Here is a 24,647-nt window from a genome sequence, read left to right on the forward strand (position 1 = left end):
CAAAGCATTTTTAGATCCTTTTGCAGTCCTAATGAAAGTCCTTATTGTCTTGAATAAGGGGGCTGTTCATACACTTTTGAGTGTGACAGCACCATTTCAAATGTTGCCTTGTAGCCATGAAGCCCTTAATGGTAAGGCAGCAATTTTAAGACATTTGGTCTTAGCAAGTAGTATTTTGTTCTTCCAACAAAAAAACCCAAATAAACCAAACCAAACAAACAGCACACCTCCTCCCAAAAAAAATTGTGAAAAGTTCTTCCACCCCAAATTGTGGAGATAAGTAAATGTGTTTTGGTGGAGGTATTTCACATCACATTACCTTTTTTCAGTTTCTTTGTTTCTCAAGAGGTAGGAAAACCGATTTTTTTCCCCTTTCTCTATTAATTTTTCCAGATTTTTTTAGGGTTTGAGAGCTCTTGGTTGCCATGGAAAAATATTGGAACTTTCTATATCACAATGCAAAAACTTCAGTGACAATGGGATTCAGGTAAACACTTTGCCTTTTTCTTGGTGTTCCCTGGAAGCACCCCTAGTTCATTAAATTCACCATATCCAAAACTGATCTTTTGTTCTGCATGTCATCCTTCATTCTTCATAACACCATTCTACACCAAAATCCCCCCTTTCATTCCTACAATGCCATATGCCTGAGATCTGTTCAATTTTGCCTGGAAAAGGGTGAAGAGGGGACAGTTTTTTGCTGTTAACTTCCATGCAGAACCTAGTGGGCAGGAAATCAGCTTGGTTTGAAAATTCAGTATGAAGAGGAAATTACTGTTTCCAAAATGTATGGTTAAACTGTGAAATTTCTCATCCTTATCACAGGTTGCTTGCAGTTTACCAAAATCTGTTTGGAGATTTGACAAACTCAATATGATTGCATAGATTTACTTTGTATTTGTATTTTACTTTGTATTTCCAAACAGTATGAGAAATAAACACTAGCAGGTAACTTTACAGTAGTAGAAAGAACATCTATCTTGTTAGGAACTGACATCCAAATAAGAGCACTTGTTTTTGTAACTGAGAATTGTTCCTAACTATATATAACAGAAATGCTTAAATAATATATTTTAATGGTATCAATTTCATGGCCATAAACAGTTGCAGATCATAAGGCTGCAGGTACAGCCAATGCCATCACATAATCCCAGTCCTCAACTTCTACAGTTTTTCCATTACAAATCTTCAACATCCACCATTTTATAGCCATATATTGTAAAAATGAGTCAGTTGTTGTACCACAAGAGCTACATCTGGATTGGATCTTGCTGCTCAATGTACACGTCAGGCCATTTGCTTCTCTAGGAATAATTCTGACTCATCTTTCATGAATGTTCTGTGTAAAGTTCCATGTTTTCACTAATGACCAAGTATGTGCATCTTGTGTACCTCATGGAAAGTCGTGTGGTGCCAGTGCTGCTGCTCTCAGAGGAGAATATTCACTTCTGTGTTGTGCTATGCTCATGGCCAAGAAGCTATTTCAGGTGTCTCATTACACAGAGGAAATAAAAAAAAAAGACTGTTAAAACGAAGGGTTTCTGCTTTCCCTGGGTGCCAAATGAATTTGAACTTTTTTGAGGAAAAAGCAGCAGCAGGGAGCACATGTGGGAGTTGCAGAAGCCCCGTTTTCATGGATCTAGGGAAGGCAGGAGAGAGAAGAGGAGATACAGAGTAACTCAAAACAAAATAAAAACTCATTTTTGGAAATTGAATCAAAGGATATGATTTTATGGAAAATTTGCTGAGGGTAATTCCATTGTAATCCCACTGCCTGTTCCTAGGTACTATAACAGAATGTAAACACTTATGAGATCCCATATTTTGAAAACAGGATCCTTGTTCATTCATAAATCAGATGACGCTCACTTAATGAACAGCAATTTAGTATTTGACCTTTTCATTGATGTTTGTGTGTGTCCTTAGGCCTTATTTATGCACAATTAAAATTGTGCAATTAAGTTGGAAAATTATGTTTTCTTCATATGACATTTGACTTTTTATAGTGACTAAATGTCTTGTAAACATAATTTACCCTCACATCCTTGTCTGTTTTTTTTCTCTATAGATATATAACCAGTGACACAGAGATGAAGTGAGCAAACAAAGCTCCATCTCTTTTGATTGCAAATATAATTTGAATGTTATTTGCAAAAGCATGTAGGGGTAGACCAAAAGTTAAGAGTAAATTCAGAACCTAACTTTGAAGGATATTTTAAATAAGTATGTAGAAAAGCTATGCTAGTAAAAACAAGATAAACATATCTAACAGGCATTGAAATCTTGGCTTCACCTTGTGTTACATACCCTAGCTGAGAATGTAGTGATTAAGTCATCACATCTGAGGCCTAATTCTGAAATGATTGCAGTTTCTCTTGCACATGGATGAAAAACATTTAGTTGCTGGGTGTAGAATGTTTCTGTATTACAGGTGAAAAGCAGCCCATAAATCCAAAATTGAAATAGGAGGGGTAGAGAAGACAATTAATAGAGATTCTGAATTTTCCACTTTAACCAATCCTAGATTCAAACACTGACACTTCCAATATTTTGTAAAACAAAACAAGGACCCAAAGCTGAGAAAAACTGCCTTGATATAGGTGTACCAATAGACAGAAATAAAACGAAACCAGAGTGAAGATATAGACAAAAATCTTAAAAGTACAGTCTATGAAACAAATTTCAGATCTGATAAGTTTCTTTGCATCTATTTAGGTAAGATTTATGAAAATCACACAGAAATACATAATCTTTTTTCATAATAAAAATAGTCTTTTCTAGTGATCAGCCCTGTGTTATGGTGTGAGTTCCTACGTAACATAAGGAAAAATTAGCTGTGTGTTAGTGGCTGATTACTGCAGAGGTAATTTTGTCAGAATATATATAATATAAATATAAATATATAATATTTGTGCATAATAAATACATGCATTTTTGCGTATGTGCACACATTTTATTTATCCATGTGGTGCTTACTCTTTTTACCTCAGGACTAATTCTTGAAAGCTTTGTAAAGATTCATGCAACCAGTGGTTTTTATTCAGTATACTATATGTACTTCTTTGTTCTCCCTGTAGAGGTAGAATTGCTATTCCAGCAAATGACAAATTACCCTGGCCCAAGGCCAAGATTAGCAGGCTGGAACCTAGCTCAGTGACACATTGAAGGCTTCTCACCAGGGTTTGAGGCTGGACATGACAGAAGAGGAGAGATTCTGACTGAAGATAAACCTCTGGTAGAGCTGCAGGCTGTCCTGTGATCCTAAATGTGATTTTAAGCAACTCTTTTCAAGAGGTTTCCAGGGAAGGTTTCAGTAGAAGGTCTAACTTCTCTTTGTAAGCCTAGAAATGATGGTTTTCAGGCTTGGAAAACATTCAGGCTGAAAGGTAAAGAAGTTTTGGAGTGCAAAGGAGAAAAGTGTACTTTAAGAATCCAAGTGACCTTTCACAAGAGTTCCATTGTTATTTTCCAAGACTGTCTGCTTTACAGAATAGATGAAAAAGCTAGTATTTGAGTTATAAAGGTTCTGGAATTGGAGTCAGTAGTGCCTGCGCATATTTATTCACTCTAAAAACAAGGATAGAAATTGTAGTCAACCAGTATCACAGTTAACTGGCCTGAACTTCACAGAGCAAATCAGAGCCCAGAACTCTTGAGTGACAGTCCTGAGGTTCTTACCCATTCCCTTCCAAAAAAAAAAAAAAGTGATTTATACAGATACAGTTTTCTGTTCATTTAAAAGAGAAGAAGAAGAAGTTGTTATGCACAAAAATGGGAATTTGCAGAGAGCAGTAGAATGAATTTATCTGGGCCTGGTTCTCTAAGATCAACATTTTACGTTCTGGGTTGTGCTCAATTTAAAGAACCCAAATTCAACATGGTTTAATACATACAGAGGAACTTACATAAATGTTAGTCTAATGAACCCACAGTATAACATATAAAAAACTGAAAATAGCCCCTTAATGCATTTCTTCTTTTTCTAGTGACATTCCCAGGCAGAATGACTTCATTACTAATGAAGGGTACCTAGAGAACTGAAGTGTGGGAAGTGGATCAAAGGATTGATGCACAAGCACTGTAATTGAGTTCTGCAAGGGCACAGAATACCTGGAACACTGCCATGTCTCTTACTGCCCTCAGCTGACAGATGAAGCTGTGAAAACAATGGCATTTCACTGCCACAGACTGACATCTCTCAACATAGGAGGTTGCCCAAAGGTATGGACAAGAAATAGGGTGACAGTTCTGGGATTGCTATTGCAAAGAATTGCTTACTATTTCATCCAGAAATTTGACCTGCTGGCATCATTCAACTGCTTTTCTGGGAGTTTTAAGATTTGAGACTTGCCTCTTGGGAGTATTTGGCATTTTTCTAATGGTTGCAGGTACAGTATAAAGGTGTCCACACTGTATCAGCTAAAAGTTTTTCTCTCCAGGACTTGATGTCTAAATAAGGGTGAAGAGAGAAGAGCTTTCACATTATATATCACTTCCTGCAAATACTCTCCCAGGTTCTGGTGTTTTGGGTGCTTTGAAAGGATTCTGGCTTTGTTTTAATTAATCTTGATATTTTCATGCTTTTTTTTTTCCCAGTTCTTTTTCTGAACCCAGGTAAAGCCTAAACTGGGGCATTAGAACTTAACACCTGTTAAGTATGCACGGAAAGGCAGTGGCTACTTTGAAATAATAGTGCCTAAAACTGAAGCACTCAGGGTTGAAATTAAATTATTTAGATTAAGATTCATCTGCAGTAAAACTTAGTTCTTCTTTACCATGAACTTCTATTACAGCACTTTTGCTTCTTGTATTTTCTGTATAATTTCTTTTTGACTAAAGCCTGGCATCTCAATTATCTTTTTGCTGTATCTGAAATATGTGCTCCCTTTTGAAATTCTGCTGTTATGAAAGCCTATATCCCTTCCTTGTACTTTCTGACTTAATAGCTCTGGCTTTTGTGTATTTAATTACTTATGTTGTTTTTTTTTTTTTAACAGAAAAACAAAATACTTGCCTCATTATGAAAATAAGCATACAAACACAATTTTTAAAATGCTGATTTCATTTTTTGTTTAAATTTCATGGGAAAAGTTATAATGTTGCTTCTGTCATTATCACATGGCAATGAACAAATTTATTACTATTTTTGGAAATGTTCATCTTGAACTATCCTTTAAAATGTTGCCACTCAGTGAACCAGTTTTCCTCATTTTTCCCCCATTGAAATGCCCATGTCCCATTTCCTTCCACAATAAGTCTGCAGCCATCACTGGTTCCTGCCTTCTTCCTCACCAACACCCATCTCCATAACCCCTGAGTATTCTTCCAGTCCTCCACACATCCCCTCATTCCCTGCAGTGGCTGAACACAGCTCCTGCACAACAAATTTGAGATTATTTGACTGACTAATTAGCCAGCCCTAAATTTAGATATTCTCTGATCAAGTTGTTTGCCTTCCAAATGTGCAGAAGTTTCTCAGCCTCTAGGCCAAAGCTCACTGGCTGTGTTTCAGATCTGGGAGGCCACTCTCTATCTTATACTAGCCCTTGGCTTATATCTTACAGATATTACTGTACACCATTAATTATTATTTACAGGAGTCCTAATCTCCTGTGTCCTTTGGGTTTAGATAGATATTCAGCTATTTTTCCACAATGACAGTGGTAATAGAAGTTGTGCACAGAGGTCTTCCCAAAGCAGTTGAAGTATGTAGTGCTGCCATCAGTCCTGTCTGCCCAGCACATGACACACCAACACAGGAAAACAAAACAAAACAAACACCATAAAATGTCAGTAAATACATTTAGGCTGGCAAAAGGGAGATTTTTTGGTTATCTCAGCAGTGAATCATGAAAGAGCTTTCTGAGATGGGGCAAACTGTTAAGGAATGTTAGTATGGCTCTTGGTAAGGGAATGGACTGGTCACATTTTGCAGTTCCTGCAAATGGGAAAAATGAGTCAACTCAGTGACCCAGTAATCCCCTTCCAACACTTTGTTCCTAGATGATATCTTTTCTTTAAACACTTATAAAGCCAATCTGTTAAATGCTAATACCCTACTATTTTCAGAAGAGAACATTGAGACTCTTCCATATAAACCTACCCATAAGTTTACAAGTCTTTGTTTGACTTGAATCCAGCTTGCAGCTCCATAAAATGAGATGGGTACACCTGTGCATGTTAAAGCTAATGGGTCTTACAAATCCTTTGGCAAACTGTAGAGTAAATTGAGTGTATCCAGCTGCTAAGTAAAGAAATATTTTCCACTCAGAAACTGTTTAAAAATGGTCAGGAGACGAAACTCAGAATGAACCTGTTCCAAAGGATATATGTTAATGTGTCCTGCAACATCTTATTTTTAAGAAAAATAGTTAAAAATTAATATAGAAATATTAATATATAATAGAAAAATATTAAATTAACATAGACATATATGTACATTAAGACTATTTTGAATATGCTATGTAGGTTACTCTAAAATTAGAAGAGTATATCACTTTAATCCTATATTCTGAGGCAAATCAATTGTCTTTCAACAAACTCCAGTGACTTCAGTGGAGGTGCTGTGAGTCTCCATGTCATGGTTCTCCATGCCTAGGGCAGCTACAAGTCTTTTTGCAAATGCTGATTGTATAAAATATTCAGCAGTTCTGTTCTGAGCCTTATTCAGGGAATGAGCCTGATTCAAGGGTAACTCTTATTTTGTAGGGAAAAAATGAAGTTGCTGTGGGAAATATTCTACACATGAAAAAATACAGCAAGAACTGAAAATAAATCTCTGGTTAAATAAATTGGCCTTTTAAATAGCTAAGTTCTGAAGATACAATAGAATGAACAATGAATTCTGTCATTCAGTCCTCTAAAGGGAATAGGATTCAGGGTATGACAAATGTAGATTTTTCTAAATGCATCTGATACCAGTTACTGACTTCAGAGTCAGCAACTTTTTTAAAAATAAGAATACGAATCTACTTTAAAATATTTTGATCTATTTATTAATCTATTGCAGATCTTAATCCTAAGCATATAAATAGATCTGGAATAAGCAAAGCACATGTACATTGCTCCATATACCAGGAGGACTGTCACAGTGTGCTAACTTCTTGTTCCACAACCCCAGGCCCCAGCTTTATCTTGCTGCCTTGTCCCTTATAGATTCTCATGAGATTGGCTGTTTAGTACAAGTGAAATCCTCATCTCTCTTTCTACCACCCCACTCCAGTGATTTTAATGAAATGTCTTAAACAGGTTTTTACTATGTTCCCTCTTGATTTTTGGTCCTGAATGAGCAAGGTAATTAAAGCATGTGCATAATGTATTCTTGACTGTTCCCACTGAGGTCAGTGGAGTAATTATTAGCTTCCATGGCTGCTTATGTACCTTGAAGACTGTGTGTCATGTTTTTCTCAAATGCATCTTCCAGCATTAATGGCAATGAGTATCAGTTCCTGAAAAATGGACTTGTGAGGTGAAACTAAGGACCTGTGCTTCCGAGCTAAAAAAACCAACCACACATTCAAAAATCTTGGTGTGAGACACTCATTTGTAACAGAGAACTGACTTTAAAAAGTCATAAAGTGCATCCTCATAATTTAGAGAGAGCAATGCAATAGCACAAATATTAAATGCTTCTATGTGCTGCATGCACATATATGGGTGGGAAAGTTAGACCATTCTCAGTAGGTGAAAAAAAACCCACAATATTTAAAACTAGACTGCAATCACAGTTAACCAATATCTAATATTAGAAAATGACAGTTTCTGTGGAGCCTCTTGCAGAGAGTCAGAATTCTGCTGTGCCAGAAACCTTACTTCAATTTTAAAACATGCTTTTCCTACCAATCAGACACTAAAGTTGTGCTCTGGGCATTTTTTTTTTCATCTATTCAATAATCTTCTAAATTCTGTATGTCTTGTTGGTTCATTCACAAATGATTGACACATGTATCCAACACTTGGCTGCAGCCTGCCATTATCTCCCCTTCTTGGACATCTCAGGTTGCATTCATCTTACTGACAATACCTGAGATATCTTTGGAAAGGCTTTGAGCAACTCCAGATTCTCACAACACTGTGCTGTAGAAAAATTACCAAGAAAATATTTTCTAATCTCTCTTCAGAGGAGGTTGTAAACCCCAAAACCTGAGGTTCTTTTCTTCACTGGCATCACGGTGCCATGCTAGGGATGTGGCTTCACCCATCTAGTTTATCTAGGGGGTGTCCCTATTGGTGCCTTAGGACTCCTGTGGTGTGGCAGGGTTCTCTGCATGTTCCAGTGTCAGCCAGAAGTGAGCAGAGACACAGACTCTGTCTCTCTATGGCAGACAATGTCCTCTTAGGGACGTTTCTGCTGGCAAAGGACACTATGGGAACATGAATGAGAAAACCAGGCTGGGATTAATGCTCTCAGCCATCTCACTGTCCTTGAGCTCACTCCAAGGGTCTGTGGGAGCCTGTTTCCCACCAACTGCATGTCAGTATATGGCAGTAGATTTGTGCCTGTGCTCAAAACAGAGCACAGTTACAGCAAAAGAGTCAAGCTATGGTGCTGTGACCACTTTCTCAGTTTGTTTTTTACTGACCAACCTCTAAGAACCTTCTCTTAAAGTTCAATCTGATCTTCCCCTGACACAGCTTGTGCCTTGTCACTGGTCAGCACTTCCCCCTCAGCCTTCCCTTCTCCAGGATGAACAAGCCAATTGACATAAACCGCTCCTTGTAATTCTTGTGCTCAAGATATTTCACCATCTTGGTCACCTTTCTCTGGATGGTCTCTAATAGTTTAATGTCTTTCTTGCATTGTGATGCCCAACACTGCCCCACAGCACTCAAGGTGAGGCCCCTAGTGCAGAGCAGAGGAGGACAATCATCTTAAACCTCAAGGGTTTTTCTTTTATCCTCAGATTACTGTTGTTGACTTGTTCATTCTGTGACTTCATATTTCTGTTTAGAGCAGCAACAGTGTGTCAGCCCTTTCTGATTCTGCTTGCTTATCCATCTTCCTGTAGAACTGAGATGAAAAGGGAACAGAAACTTGTGCAAATTCCAATTTGTGCTGGGTGAGCCATCACCAAGGAGCTGACATGACTTCTCAGAAACCCATTTGCATTATTCTGGCCTGGGATGACCCAGGATTTTGCCTCTGCCTAAGAGTCCCATGTGCAATGGGTTCTACAAAGGTCTTGATTAAACTCTTCTGACCCAGCCAAGGAATTTCCCAACCAGTTATTTTTACTCTAAAGATAACCCTGGAGAGTTACACATCTTTGCAAAACAAAAAGGCAACCATGAGACACATGTCTCCACCCAGTGTTATCTTTGCCCTTTTTGTGATGTTTAGAACTAGGTAAACTTTGCCAGCTTTATTTTCTTGAGTTTCATTTTCTGGACAGTGGATGGTTTTTTTCCTTGCCAGCCTCAGTCTCTAACCCTTCACACCACTTATTCAGTGATAGGAAACTCCTATCCTGCACCATCTGAGTCTGGGACAACACCTACAAGCTGGATTGATATGCAGAATAATGCAGTCCCAAACATTTTTTCCTTGTTCTTTCCAACAAGTCCAAAGAAATCCCGCCCTAGACCTTGCCAGGCCACAGAATATACTGGGAATGATATTCAGAAGATAAAAGTGAGTTCACAGCAAGATTCTGATATGTTCCACATCCTTCATGTTTTCCAGTTTGGGAAAATCTCTTTTTTTTTTAAATTGCAGTTCAAGGCCAATATGGCAACGATGATAAAAATTTTATCTTCTGCCAATAACTACATCAAAAGCACAGTAAAATATGGCATGATTCTAGAGTTAGTTATCTTGCAGTAGCTTTTCAGCAACATCAACAGCAATGACAGTACTGCCGCTGTCACATATTTCTATAAAACGATGTGTTTCTTTCACAACCTGTATGTTTTTAGTAATGAATGACAAGCAACAGATTGTCAAAAAAACTAAATCAAGCCTTAATTCTCTGTTTTCAGCTAACTTTTAAAACCATATTCAGCTTCTTAGATTTTCACAGAAGGTAAAGGCTGCTTTCAGGTGTAATTTATGTTCGGAGGATGTGAAACCGACATCGTAGAGAAATTTCATTCTCTGTTTAAGGAGATGGAAGAAGTCATCTATGTAAAAATCACATTCATCTGGAGAATTAAACATGCTAGTGGCTTAGGTTCTAAATAAGCAATAGAAGAAATATGTTTTTAGTTTAAAGTTGCCTTAAAATATCTGTGGCATAAAATACTACTTCATTGTTCCAAAGGAATTCCCCATTATTTATTTTTAAACACTAACCAGTCCTAGCAGGCATTTCTTAATAGACTAAACCTTGCAAGTATTGAGTCATATCTCTTGTATTGTGCACATTATTTTTCTTTTTTTTATTTTTACTGTTTTGATAGATTAAAATAGAAAACATGTGGAGCCACAAAGTTCTTCAAGTTTCAGTCCAATGCAACTTCATAGGAAACACTTATGGGCTTTCAATTGTTCATTCTTTCCAGTATCAGGTAGACTTTGAGATTATATTTGCCAACATACTGCCCTCCTTCCAGGTTTAATAAATGTTAGAAGGAAAAAAAGGTCTGTGGCCTGGTATCCTGCTGCATATTTCTGTATCCAGAGGCTAATGACCTTTTCAGTTAATCCAGTTTCTAAATGGCAGAAAGAATCATGGATAATCTAATGTGGAAGTACATAGTGCTGGTGCAATTTATTTCTTCTGCTAGAGGAAAAACAACCTAACTCTCTGCTTTCTAAAATGTAGGAAAAGGTGGTGTCAGTTTGATTTGCTTAAGACTACTCTTTAAGAGTACAGGAAATCATACTGACATCTTTAGAGAAACATTTCTGTTCCCTGTAAAACATTCTGTGTTAACATTTCTAGATGCAAAATGAGAAAGGAAACATGTCATTGACAGAGAAGCCAGCTAGTCTGGTAATTCCCCAAACTACATCTCATCTGTAACAGTTTGGTTCCCCGAAAAGATCTTCCCCGAAAACTGTGCTATCAACAATTCCTCTTACAATGTTTGCCTTTTAAACAAAAATTACATTAGGTCTTAATAGTTACAATACATTTGACATTTGGAGAAGACTTTAAATTTTGTTTGGTTTTGTTGTTGTGTTTTGTAATGGGTGCTGTTGGTTAGAAAGGAGATTCTGCAAGAACTCACAGAATTTCTTACATGTTATCCAAATATTCAGGTCTCAGTGCAGGAAAGATCCAACAAACATGGAACTGGAAATTAAGACCTCCTACACACGATTTGGTAAAAGACCAACAACAATTACTCCTGTCTTCTGTTTAACAAGCAACAGAAATACAGTGCTGTCCTCTCACTGACTGCAATTCTCTTTTTGGAAGTGACACAGAGGCTCCTGGAGTCCCATGTTTCAGCCACTGAATGCACATGAACTGGATGCCATACAATGATAAAACTACTGCAGCTGACATGCACCTCAGAATACTTCAGATCCTATGTAGACTTACCACATTTTGTAACCTGGAGCATGCCTGCAGAATGCTTCCTGCTTTTCCCATTAGCTCCCTGCCTCCATTTGCCTTATTTCTCCTGTACTTGCACTATAAACATTTCTCCCATGTTTGAGATTTTATTTTCCATTACTTTTTACTATTGATTGGTTTCTGTAACCTCAGCTCACTAAGTTTGTTCTTTTTTTTAAAAAAAACTCTGCTTTTTATTATGATGGACCCAGTCAAACAGGAACAGGCTCCCCAGGGCAGTGGTCACAGCCCCAGGCTGACAGAGCTCAAGTGTTTGGGCAGCGCTCTCAGGCACATGGAGTGACTCTTGGGAATGGTGCTCTGCAGGGCTGGGAGTTGGACTTTATGATCCTGGTGGGTTCCTTCTAACTCAGCCCATTCCGTGATTCTGAAAAATTGCTGAGTTTTGGAATGGCTCAGGATTCAGACATGTTGCAGAACTGTATTTCCCAGTTACCCCCTCTCAGTAAAATGGAGTCAAACTTTGGGTAAGGATTCAATTAGAGGTATTCCAGTGCTGCTCAAGACCTGTGTTTGGGCCAGTACTTTTGTCTGACTTATACCAAGAGATAGTTGTTTTGCCAAAGATAACTGTCATTATTGGCTGAAATACTTTTATTCATCAATTGGCTCATTTATTTATTAAGTAAATAAATAAATAAATAAATAAAATAATCAGGCTCTCTCATAGTACAGTATATCTTAAATAAACAATCTTTTTACCATGTGTTGATGATTAATGAATGGCTGTTTCTGGCAAACCACTCAACTGTAGCTCCAGGCATGGGACATCATAAGTTTCCAAAAAAGTAGTAACAGCTCCCCTTATACATGCTTCAGACAGCCACTATACATTGCAGTTTCCATGAAAAACAGGAATTTGGACTTGGATGAGTTGATTTTTTATAGGTCAGAGCTTATAGCTCATATAAATTGTGCACACATTCCTCAATGGCACAGGCCTCCCTAATATAAAAACAGATACAGCCTTGTGTTCATGTGGTTCATAGAGTGTGTCAGTGTTGGACATTTTATAAAAAAAATATCCTGCAGTGGTTGAAAACAAGCCCTTCTTGCTTCACTAATTCTGTCCCTTTTCCACTCCTGCCCACTTCCCTTTCCTGCTGTAGTGGTGCAAGCATCACAGCTGGGCACATCTGCCCCTTGGAACCATCTCCAGCATTTCCACTTTGGGACACAAGAACACTGTAGCAGCATTACTGACAGATAACAGAGCCCTTTAATTTGGATTTTTTTCCAGTATTGTCTGGATGCTGTATATTATATTTTTCCAGAGCTCAGGAGTTGGCCAGCAGGGAGAAAGACTGTCTTGATGTGGCTGTGACACACCAGATCAGGCTGAATCTCCTGGAGAGGATGGGAGCTGCAGCAGAGTTGGCTCTTCCCCAGGAGCCCTGGAGTACCCAGCACAGGGGAAGGCTGGGCAGGAGGGTGCTCTGCTCAGCAGGACCAGGCTGGCAGCCAGCTCACACAAGGCATGGAAAGAAAGAGACATTCACAGCACTGCAAGTGGTGGGTTCCATTTCTTCAGCTTGGGAAGGTACTGAAAATTGCTGGGTTGACACTGCCAAAAAAGAAGGGAGAGTTGCTTTTCTTCTTTTTAGAGTGTCTCACTCAGGAGGCCTGATTTTCTCAAATTTTTATCTAGTTTGTAGTTTTGTGCTCTAATTCTGCAAAAGGGCAGTGGCCACAAAATGTTGAGGAGGATCTGAGGGGTCATGGGTAGGTTTGGGCATCACAGACAACTCTCTTCTGGTTCAGCTCTCACAGAAGCTGCAAAACAAAACAGCCTTGAGGCAGGTCCAGAGCCAAAGCCAGTAAATGCAGGTAACCACAAGGCTCCTGTAGCACTGCCCATTGTGTACCCAATTCCATTTCTGAAACAATACACGTTAAAAGACGTGGGTGACAGAAGATACCTACAGTAGAGAGGCTGGCCAAAAAACAAGCAGAAGGTGAATGAGGAAAGGGTAAAAGTACTTGGAGGTGCCACAGACACTGGTTCAAATAGAGAAACAGAGGGACCTGCACAGTTACTACAGCCTTCCTACAGAGCCATGAAAAAACACCCCGGAGATGCTGTAATACCTTCAGGTGTAGCTGGTTTATTTATCTTGTTTGGTTTTATATTTTCTTCCAAAGACAATGTTATTATTGCAGTGGCATCACCCTCTCAGATCTGTGTTCAGGCAGATGCTGACACACTAGAGCAAGTGTGGATGAAGCCCACCAAGACCATTCAAGTGCTGGAGCATGTGATGTGTGAAGAACCTTCAGAGAATTGCTTTGCTAAGTCCCAGAAGAAGATTTGAGATGGAGGAGACCTTATTGCTGCCTCTTACTCTCATCAGAGCATACAGAAGAGAAGACAGAGCCAGACCAGTGTCAAAGGTGCACTGATAGGACAAATGGCATATGGAAAATTCTGATCACTTTCTGATTACAAGGAAACTTTAATTTTTTAACCAGGAAGCTGGCCAAACTCTTGAAGAGGATCCCAGAGACTGTGCAAGCTTCATCTCTAAAGATATTCAGAACTCATCTGGCAAAGCCATGACTCACCTGGAATAGTTGGATACATTTAAAGCAGTATCAGGTTAAAACACTCTCCAGAGACCTCTTCCAACCTAATTCATTCTGTGACTCTATGACCTAACCAATTATCTTCCGGTTTCCTTTCCTCAACACCCTTATAATATTGATAGCTTTAGTTAAAGCAAGGAACTTTTCCTCATTAAACTGCTTTTAGTGCTCTTTGTAAAAACAGCCTCTGAAAAGTTTTGTCATTATTATTTTTAAATATATGCTCTTGTCATTATTATTTTTATTTTTTCATTTTTATTTTTAAACTCTTGTTGCAGACAAGATGTCTTGGAATACACAGCTGAACTGGAGAAACAGGAACATAATGATGCTGACCATCCTTCCTGGCTTGGATATGACTGGGATGGTAACATAATCACTTTCACCAAAAAAAACCAGATCAGAGCCTGAAAAAACAAATTCTTCAAAATGAAAAATGAAGAAATTGTGCAGCATCTCTACAGTTCAAGGGGTTTTCTCTAGAGCATGAAAAGACCACTGTGTTATTTTTTCTTAAAACTAATCACACTTTAATAAAAGGCCATTTGTTGCATTAGTAAGGAAGCATAGCAAATCTTCTCACAGGAGTATGAATGCCTTCAAGCAAGACAGCTGCACTCAGCACTGCTAACTCTCAGATGTTGACTCAAGCCGTCTTCATCTTTCAATAATGAAAGTTTTTGTAGTCCCATGCAGAGTAAGCAATGAATAAATCTGCATGTGTTGGAGGATTTGTTTGCCATGAAGGTCCTCTCCAGGACATCAACACTCTGACCCCCCAGAGCACTTCACACTTGATGTGGCAGGTACCCATCAAGTACAGCCTTCCTGAGGAGTGGAGGGCAGTGAGTAGGCAGTGACTGCAGGTCCTTTAATTCACCCAAGCATTTAAGCACAGTTCTCCACTTCTCGACAGCCACTTGTGCACCCAGAGCCCTCATTCTCATAAAAGCCTCTTGGGCTGAGTCCAGCTCTCTGAACAATCTCATGTTTGTGTCTGCAGGTCTGAACTGTGGGCTGGCTGGCAGCTGAGAGAGCAGGAGAACCAAATTAAAGGGTGGCCAGATGAAAAAAGTGTTTGAGTATAAATTTGCTCCAGTTACAAGAATGTCTTCTCATCAAATGCACAAAAAAAGATATATGGGCACACAAGGGGTTTGCCATTCAAATTCTAATTGCTGATAACCTACTCATCTTCCCTTGTCTAGAGATAAATACAGTTTCACCTCATTAGAGCAGAACAAGACATTGTTCAATGCCTTTGGGGAAACTCATAAGGAAGGGTTTGTCCTCCTTCAACTCATTCTTGACCTTTATATTAACATTCTAGCTGGTCTCAACATGTTTTAGCTTGGAATTAATATCATCAGTAGCTTTAGTGGAAGCACAATTTTTCTGCTGGCTGATTTAAACTTCTTTAAGCAAGTAACTAACAAGTCTGATGTTTAATTCCTGCTAGATTTGGAAAATTAATGAATTCAAAGTCTGAGTTTGCTTTCTTTTGAATATGGAACAAAGAACATGTTTTCTTACTATGTTCTCCCTTAAATTGCTGATGCAGCAGTCTCAAAAAACACAACCTTAATGTCAGAGGCTGACAGTCTTTGTATTTCAGGTAAATAATGGGACCATTAAATGGATCCAATCTTGTGAAGTACCTACTAGACTATTTTCATGTGGTGTGAATTTTGAGGTACTTTTTTCACTTTGGCTGCAGCAGGGCATAGAAAACATTAGTTTCAAATATTTTTCTGGGTATCCAAAACCATTATAATTTATTAATTTTATAAATTTTAAAAGTTTAATAATAACTCATACCTAGTAATATTGTAATGCCTTTAGTAAAACTATTAGAAACGTTTTATATATTACTGTTTATGTTAAAAATACATATAATTTGTCATATGCATCCTGCCCACCTCATCCCAACAAGCAGTACACAGAACAATAAACAGGAAGGGGAGTTTTTAACCTCCCTGAATTATAGCAGATTTGCTGCCCTTGACTCTTGAAGTCCATTAGCCAGGGGCAATTATATCTCCTGGGGAATCCTGTGGCAAAAGAAGTTAATTTCATAATGTACCATTATGCCTTAAAGAACATACACATATATACAAAACATAAAGTCTGAATTCTCTCCTGCTCCTCACCATCCCCTCAGCTGGCAGGGATTCTGAAATTTCAGCTCCAACCCCAAATTTCACTACTGCTTCTATAAGGTGCCATAGAGATGCATGGAAAGGCTTTTAAAAGCTGCATTTACTTTGCTGTGTGCTTGTTTTACAGTAACACAGAACCCTCCACAAAAATCAGACCTGCCCTTGTGCAGCTTTACCTGCTTCCCTCACCTCCCTCTCTGCCTCCCAGGAGCTTTGCAGGACAGGGCTCAGTCACTGCAGACAGAGCAAACCAAGAGATTCCAGCTCTCAGCCACAAGGGAACACTTCCCTGCTAGGGCAGCTTCTCCTTCAGGGGAATGGTCAGGTGGACTCTCCCCTAAGTCCAGTTGGAGGAGTGCTCCTCCTTGAAATCAGCCAGATCCATGGTACTTTTATTTATTTTAAAAGTTTTTTCTTTGCAGATGAGCAGTGGTAGACAGAGCTGGAGTTCTTCTTTCTATCCACAAACCAGAGGTTCAGGATGACACAGAGCAAGTTCTGCCATTTCACAGAAGTATTTGTACACTGTAAGTACTCATCACTCAGGCAGAAACTGCTCAGGGTTCAAACACCAAATGAGAAAACCACATAAGAACCACACTGAAAGTGATTTTTTCCTATCCATGATACAATTTGGTTGAAGAACATTCTCTGCATTTTGCAAAACCAGCAGAATTCCCACAGTATTGAGACATTTAATTTAGAAGTAAACAGAGCTTGCAAAGCATGGCATCTTGGAAGTGTTGAAAATGCTTTTTAAAATTTTTAAATGACAATTCCAAACTTTTGCTTGAAAGCTACCAGCTTTTAAACTGATATGGTAAGTGGGTCAAGTTACATGAATTCTGAATATGTAAGATCATCTCGTTCCTAAAAGGCACTAAAAGTAAACCAGACTGTTTAGTACCAGCACTGTCACAGGCAAATCTTGGGTTAAAATTCTCTCATTTTTAATAGTTTCTCTTTTATATTAAGAATATTCATCCAAAAGTTTTAATAATTTTACAGAAATGTTCCTTTGTAGTTTCCTGATTTAATCTCTTTGGCCTATTTCACCTTTAAGAACTCTTCAGCTTGACAGACTGGATCCAGCTTTGGCTTTTAAGACACACTTTGCCATTTTGTGTGTCAGCCTTAATCCATTTGTCTGTTTCATCCCTTTGATTCATGTGACCTGGAAAAGAGAGTTGTCTTAGTTTAATTTGACACACAGTAAACATATCATCTTCACATTGTCATTTTTTTACAAGCTCCCTGGAAGCACTTTAAGCACTTTGATTTGGTAGAATTTGTGTACTTTTAGCAGAGACATTTCCTTCTTGATACAGTTTTTTTTTTTACATTAATCTGATTTCCCACAATATATCTTTACAATAGAACAGTGTTTTTTATTACATAGTACTGCACTTTTCATTCTAAGCAAAGAAATATGTTATGGTGGGTTGACCCTGGTTGGATGTCAGGTACCTACCAAAGCCACTCTACCACTCTCCTCCTCAAATGACCAGGCCAGAGAAAGTATAACAAGAAGCTCATGGATCAAGATAAGGACAGGGAGAGTTCAACCAGCAGTTACTGTCACAGGGAAAACAGACTTGACTTGGGGAAAAATTAATTTTATTTATTCCAAATCAGCTGCAAGAAGGGTAATAAAAAATAAAGCCAAATCTTAAAAACATATCCCACTCACCCCTCCCTTTGCTCCAGGCTTAATTTCACTGCTGATTTCTCTACTTCCTCCCCACCAGAGGCACAGGGGGACAGAGAATGGGGGTTTTGGTCAGTTCACACATCATCTCTGCCACTCCTTCCTCTGCAGAAGGAGAGCTCCTGATGCTCTTCCCCTGCTCTGCCATGGAGCCCTCCACAAGCTGCAGGTGGATCTCTGCAGCCCTGCACACTCCAGGGGCTGCCCCAGGGGAATCTCCTGCCCCTGCTTCTGCACTGGCCTCCACATCAGCAGGGCTGTTTCTCTCACATGTTTTCACTCCTTTCTCCAGCTGCTGTGGGATTTTTCCTCTTTAACTGTGTTATTCATCATCACTGATGGGCTCAGCCCTGGCCAGTGGTGGGTCCATCCTGGAGCAGGCTGGTGCTGGCTCTGTAGGACACAGGGGAAGCTTCTGGCAGCTTCTCACAGAAGCCACCCCTAGAGCCCCTCCCAGTAACCTTGCCACACAAACCCTACAGGTACTGGTTTTCTCTGGGATAGGGTTATTTTTTCTTAATAGTAGCTAGGATGAACCATGTTTTGGATTTCTGCTGAAAACAGTGTTGACAATATATAAAATTTGTTATTTCTGAGTGGCCCTTTCACAGCATCAAGGCCTTTTCTTCTAATATTGCCCTGCCAGAGAGGAGGCTGGGGGTGCACAAAAAGCTGGGAGGGGACAGAGCCAGGACAGCTGACCCCAAATGACCAAAGGGACATTCTGAACTGTATGGAGTCATGTTCTGTATCAGAGCTGGCAGGAGGAGGAGCAGGGGACACTCACAGTGATGGCATTTGTCTGACCCAGTACATGAGATACACTCCTGCTTTCCTGGGAATGGCTGAACACCTGTCTGCCCTGGGAAGTAGTGCAAGAATCCCTCCTTTTGCTTGGCTTTTGTGCACAGCTTTTGCTTTATCCATCAAACTGTCTTAATCTCAAAGTCTCTTTATCCCAACCATGACTTTTCTCACTTATACTTTTCTGCTTGTCTCCCCCACCCCACTGGTGGGGAGTGAGTGGTGACCTGGTGCTCAAGAGCCAGCTCTGGCTAAACCATGACTCTACATGAGATACTGATCTGGCTAAGTAATTTCAAAGATGTTAAGAGCCATGGTAAGACCTGATTGTCCAGATGCCTGGACATTTTGCAAGTATTACTGTTTCCTTATGATAATGGCCTAAAAAAACCCCCACAAGCCTGAGGTATCTGTCTTCTTACAGGTTTCACATAAACTTCAGGCTGTATTCACAGTCATGCTCTAAAAAGCTCACTAACAAAGAAGAGTTCAACTCAGTCTCATTTTATAATCAAAAACCGGAGACCCAGAGAGAAAAGTAATCTTCCAAATTTATATTAAAGATTTGTGTCCATATTGGGAATTAAACTGGGATCTTTAAAGTGCCAAATCAGTGCCTTTATCACAAGATCAACCTTCCCTTCGGTTTATCTTTACAAAATATCATTTATTATTACTTCAGTGCTCATTTAATTGTGTTAATTCTAAGTTTAGAATAATTTGAGCTTGGAATAGCAAGAGGGATGGCAGGGAAGCAGATTCTGAGCCAATTTTGCAAACATGCTCTGCTCTAACCTGTAACACAGCTGAAATTAAATTCTGGCCACAGCAAGAACAGTGGCAAAACTCCAACTGACATCACTGCACTGGTTTCCACAACTCAGGCCTGTGTGCCAGAACTTTTCAATAGCATTTCAGTGCTTTAGCAGCTCTAAGTGAGATTCGTTTAAGTTTATGGGCCAAACCCACAGCAATTCACAACAGGCTGAGGTATGGTTTGGAAGCACAGAGTTCTCAGAGAGGTCCAACAATGCCAGAGTCACTTCAGTGTCCCTTGTTATCAGACTACAACATGCCTTCAGGTGTCTCCATGGGGATGTCTTAATACAATTTCTGCACTCCTCATTGCTCCAGACAGCAGCAGTCTCAACCACACTCAGTGCCAGTGTCATGCCTACAGTAAAGCAGAATCCACAGACCTCTACTCATCATCTAATTGCAGACTTAAATCTGTGATGAATCACCAAGTTGGACAAATGTGTTGTATATGGAATCCATTAAAATTTGAAAGTTCAGTTCCTCAAAGCTTTCCTGAAACACTGATTTTCAATAGTATTGTATCAGAGAGTATAGAACAAAAACTAAAACAGAATCTGTCTTTTAAGCATACATAGCACTTAAAACATTTCATGAGTCTGGTTTTCAAACAGAAAACAGCCTCCAGGTGACAAGAAATTGAACCAACAAAGAAGTATAAATGAAAATTTCAGCTGATCCTTTAACAGAGCTGTAGAACACTAAAAATACATCTTTTTTCTCCAAGGGAAATGCAGGGCAGAGATCTATTTCCAGAATATTGGAGTGCTTGGTCCCAGTTCCTCTCTCTCATGTTTTTGTGACTATGGCTTGTACTTCTGTACAAGAAACAAACACTGAAGCACAGAATCAGTGCTGTAAATAGTTTCATGCACTGCTTACACCTTGGCAAAAAAGTTAAAGCAGAGTTTAGGGAACACAGGAACAAATTTACAAGAGCCATTTTAAAGCTGAGTTTCTGTCTGAGCTCTGTTTCTCATTTTGGTTTTGCTATGTGAATGTAGAAAAAAAAAATGTTCCTTATACTTCTGGAAATTTGTCTGTGAGGCAAATATTAAGGTTATTAAGCCCATCACTAGTAGGAGGTTCAGTTATTTCCTATATTTGAATTAATTTGTGTATGAAGCACCAATCAAGCAACAAGGTTTAGTTGGAGACCTTTTGATGACTGCTTGGGTCTTAACTGTACTCACTGCTTGTACTCTGAATACCATGAGAGCATGAGTGGATTTTGAGGAAGACTTTATTAGCTTGATTAAATCACAAAAGCACACAGCCTCCTGGACTGAGAATGAGGGGGGGGGGGTGAGGGAATTAATTTCAAAACCTACCAGTCAAGACAGCAGCAGGAGTTCAGGAGAAGCCACAAACTATTATGCTGTGTATACCTTTCAATTTAAAGCCCAGGAAAAAGGGGGTGGTTTTTCCCCACCCCAGTGTGTGGTGTTTAAAGGAAGGTAACACCTTTGCAAAACTTTAGAGTCAAGTACTGACTGTTTATCTACTTGTCTTCCTGGAGAATGGAGGAGTTGAGAGCTCTATTTTCATACCACAAAACTTAAGAAGAGGGTCATATTTTAAGTGTTGTTCCTTGGTAGTGTTAGGACTGTGGTATATATCAAAAGGTTGTGAACAGCTTGAGTTGAATGCAAGCTGAAAACAATAAAAATTTGTAGGATAGCATCTCATCTAATGTGTTTAATAAAAGTTGGATGAACTTTCTATTTGACTTGAAGGAATGTAATCTTTTCCAGATACAACCTGGGTCTTTGTTTATTTTTTTTAAGATATTGCTTAAGGATCAAGGCTTCACAGAGGGCAGTGTGTAGAGGGACATTATAAAACAAAGCTCTTCCCACTCAATTCTAGTGGCCAAGAGTCAATAAAAACTGCTTCTAAGAAAGAAGGAGAGTTCTGAAGTGCCTTGAGAACAGACTAAACAGGGGGGGCATGACAGCAGAGAGTGTTACTCCTGGGATTGAACTGCAATGCTGACTGCAGCAAACCCAAGACAGCTGCACAGTGGGAGCACTTGTGCAGCTGGTAAGCTTCAGATAAAACCTGGAGTTTCAGCAGACTGACATAATACAAGCTCTTTCACTTATTTCCCTTTTAAAGGCAAGTTGCTTGTCTCATGGTATTCACTGCCCCTTCAGCTGTGTTTGTATTCAACCCTTGAACTCCAGGCAGCTAAAAAACACAGACATATCCTTGGAGTAAGCAATACAGAATTTCTCATAATGAAGACTCTTAACCACATCCATCCATGTGCTTTGTGCAGGGTACAAGAGACTGATGCAGTCAGCACCCTCTGGCACATTGGCCTTAAAGCAATCTTAAAGGGAAGGCCACAGCATTCCATAGGCTGCTCTCCCAGTACTACTGTGTGAGGGACCACTGAGGGAACAGTGAGAAGTGATTACTCCTGATGGCAGGAAACATCTGCCTAGATCCCCTTTGCTCCAGCAGGAACATCAGGCAGATGTGAAAGTTGTAATATTTCAGTGCATACCTGAGTGAATGACTGTTGTAAGAAGAAAGGTGCTTCTCACCACCACCTATGGGGAGAACCAGGCAGGATGAGAAGACCTGAAGCATGTTAGTAAGAGAAACCTGAGAAGTCAGAGATAGGACAGAAGTGTCAATGCCCATCTTTTCAAAGGAATCTGGTAATTACAGACAGGCTGACTCTCCAGAGGCACAGCAAGAGGCAGGCCAGCTAAGAAGTTCTGCAGTACTAAAGGAATAACTGGATACTTAACTCATAAGGTAGAGGCAATGTGAAAATGTTCACAGGGGAAAAGGAGTTAGAGGAGTCAATGGGGGATTTCCTCTGCATGTCCTGTTTACACATCTGAGGAAAGGCATGAATTAACATGGGAGATTTCTGTTACCTGCAGGGCCACCAGAGGCATGGCTCAGGGGAACACTGCTCTCAGGTGGCTTAGCAAAGCTCTTGTGCTGTAGCCAGGATGGGATTAGTACCAAAACCTAAAAGTCCTGTTAACTGCTGCAATTGCTGTCATTCTGACAAGAACTGGGAGCAAGTATGCCTCAACTTGGGAGGAAACCAAAACTCCCAAAGCATATGCTCCTTGTGTAAGGACAGAAAACCACAGAGGTTTGCCAGTTGAGAAGGTAAAAACAGGGAGACACAGTAATAACAACAAACATCCACAGCCTCTGAGGAGCACCTGGGACATGGTGGGACATTTACCATGGAAACACACAGCTGCTGCAAACCAGATGAATTGCCTGCAAAGTTACAAGATTCCTCAGCACCAAGCAGATGGCATCAGGTGAAAGGTTGCCACTGGATATGAACTTGGCACTAGGAGTGGGGCAGGGATGGAGAAACATCCAAAATCAGGTGAGTCCCTGGCATCACGCAGAGATGAGATTTTACATGGTTTATTTTCCAGACAATTAGGTTTGGAAATTGACACCATTTGCTACAAGGATTCAAATAAAGTCTCTGAATGACTGCAAGAGTTTTTCCACCAAGTTCACAGTGGTTAACACACAAGTTAGCAACCAAAGTGGCTGAAGTGATTCCAGTGTCTGCATTTCATTTAGACCCCATCCACCCACATGCCTGATAACCTTCCTTTGCTGCTGTGGAGTGGGTGGGAGCAGATGGTCACATCAACCTGAGACAAGAAAAAACAGGGCTGAAGCCTCCCCTGAGGAAGCACTGAATTTAGTCTGAGATGCTCACATCACCTGGTCTTCACAACCTGCAGTACTGACAGTCCTACTGCCCCCCAGACAAGTGCTACAATCAAGTTTACCTTGCTATTTAGATAAGTTTCCTTTACCATAAGGTCAAGTTATAATGTTTAGTCCTATTGCCAGTCAACAGAACAATTTATTTCCTTATTTCTCTGTGGCAACTTCTTATGTACTAGAAAAATGCATCTTCTCTTCCCTTTATCTTCTGAAACAAAACCAGAACTTTTCAGTCTTCTCTTGTTAATCATGATTTTAGGACTCTGCTCACATGTTCTCCTTTAGAGACTCTACAGTTTCAAAACACAGATACTCAAAACTGGACACATTCCAGCAAAGTATTACTAATGCCATGTAAAGCCAAAGGAATATTTTGAGTTTTACAGAACAATCATGTTAACATGCTGTTTGTTTTCAATGGTGTAACACTATTGTTTCCTGACATTATTTAAATATTACTCCTCTCAGGACTACACAGGTAATTGCTCCTACCTTTGTACTAAGAACTTAACTTATTGGAAAATGGCCTAAAAAGCATCTAAATCAAAATTATATGAACTTTAACCTTGACCTTCAACATGTTTGCAACCCGTTTGACATATTCTAAGTTTCTTTTCTGCTTAAATATTTGATACCTTTTAGCCTCCTATTCTTTCTCTTACCACATGTAGTATCTATAGCTAATTACCTCCACAGGCATAAAATTTAAGAACACAGGCACACCTGTGAGACAGGGAGGAGGCAGACATTGAGCAGGAAGGGCTTCTCTTCTTGCCAGGGCAAAGAAAGAACACCTTGACATGATTACAATCAGAAATTACTGGAATTACTCAAGCACTGTAAAGGCAGCCAAACACTTCCACTGATGGAAGCTGGACCAGTGCTTAGCATGAACTCTGCTTATGTAGCATTTCATTATAGCATACATACTGCTTTCAAGACTGCCAATGGAAACAGATGCCTTGCCCTTGAAAATTACTTCAAAGAATAAAAACTCCCTGTCACTGCTCTCCAGTTCCCTCCCTTTTGCAGGAAAGTCCCTTCTTTTCCTAAAAGAGCAAACCCATTTCCCACTGTCATCCCTCTGTCTCTGGAGCACCCACTCCAGACTTCCATCATCTTGCTTTCACTAAATCCCACTCTCTTCCCTGGCTGGCAAACCCTGGATGGGGGTGCTTGTGGGGCTGTGGTGCACTGACTGCCCTCAGGGTGCAACTGGAGGGTGATGGTGCACATGGAAACTGCTCTAAAGCAGCAGGGAAGGATTTCCTAGAGCAGCAAAGTGCAGGAAGAAGTGACTGCTTACCCAAGAACTCTGCCCTG

At 39.7% G+C, this 24,647-nt stretch overlaps 2 protein-coding genes across 2 annotated transcripts in view; one reads left to right on the top strand and one right to left on the bottom strand.

The window, feature by feature from the left end:
- Positions 1-116: 116 nt before the first annotated feature.
- On the top strand, positions 117-14,548 carry FBXL13 (F-box and leucine rich repeat protein 13). Its single transcript, XM_066550718.1, is given in 7 exon segments — positions 117-131; positions 404-487; positions 4,090-4,219; positions 7,930-8,019; positions 8,022-8,094; positions 14,387-14,489; positions 14,492-14,548. Coding segments are annotated over 7 exon segments (552 nt in total).
- Positions 13,603-24,647, bottom strand: part of FAM185A (family with sequence similarity 185 member A) — a 39,791-nt gene continuing 28,746 nt past the window's right edge. Inside the window, exon 8 of the mRNA XM_066550873.1 lies at positions 13,603-17,441. Within this exon, the coding sequence (XP_066406970.1) occupies positions 17,326-17,441 (116 nt within the window). The 3' untranslated portion in view covers positions 13,603-17,325. The remainder of the gene's footprint in view (positions 17,442-24,647) is intronic.

This window comes from Molothrus aeneus, chromosome 5 (genome assembly GCF_037042795.1).
Source record: "Molothrus aeneus isolate 106 chromosome 5, BPBGC_Maene_1.0, whole genome shotgun sequence".
NCBI lineage: Eukaryota > Metazoa > Chordata > Aves > Passeriformes > Icteridae > Molothrus > Molothrus aeneus.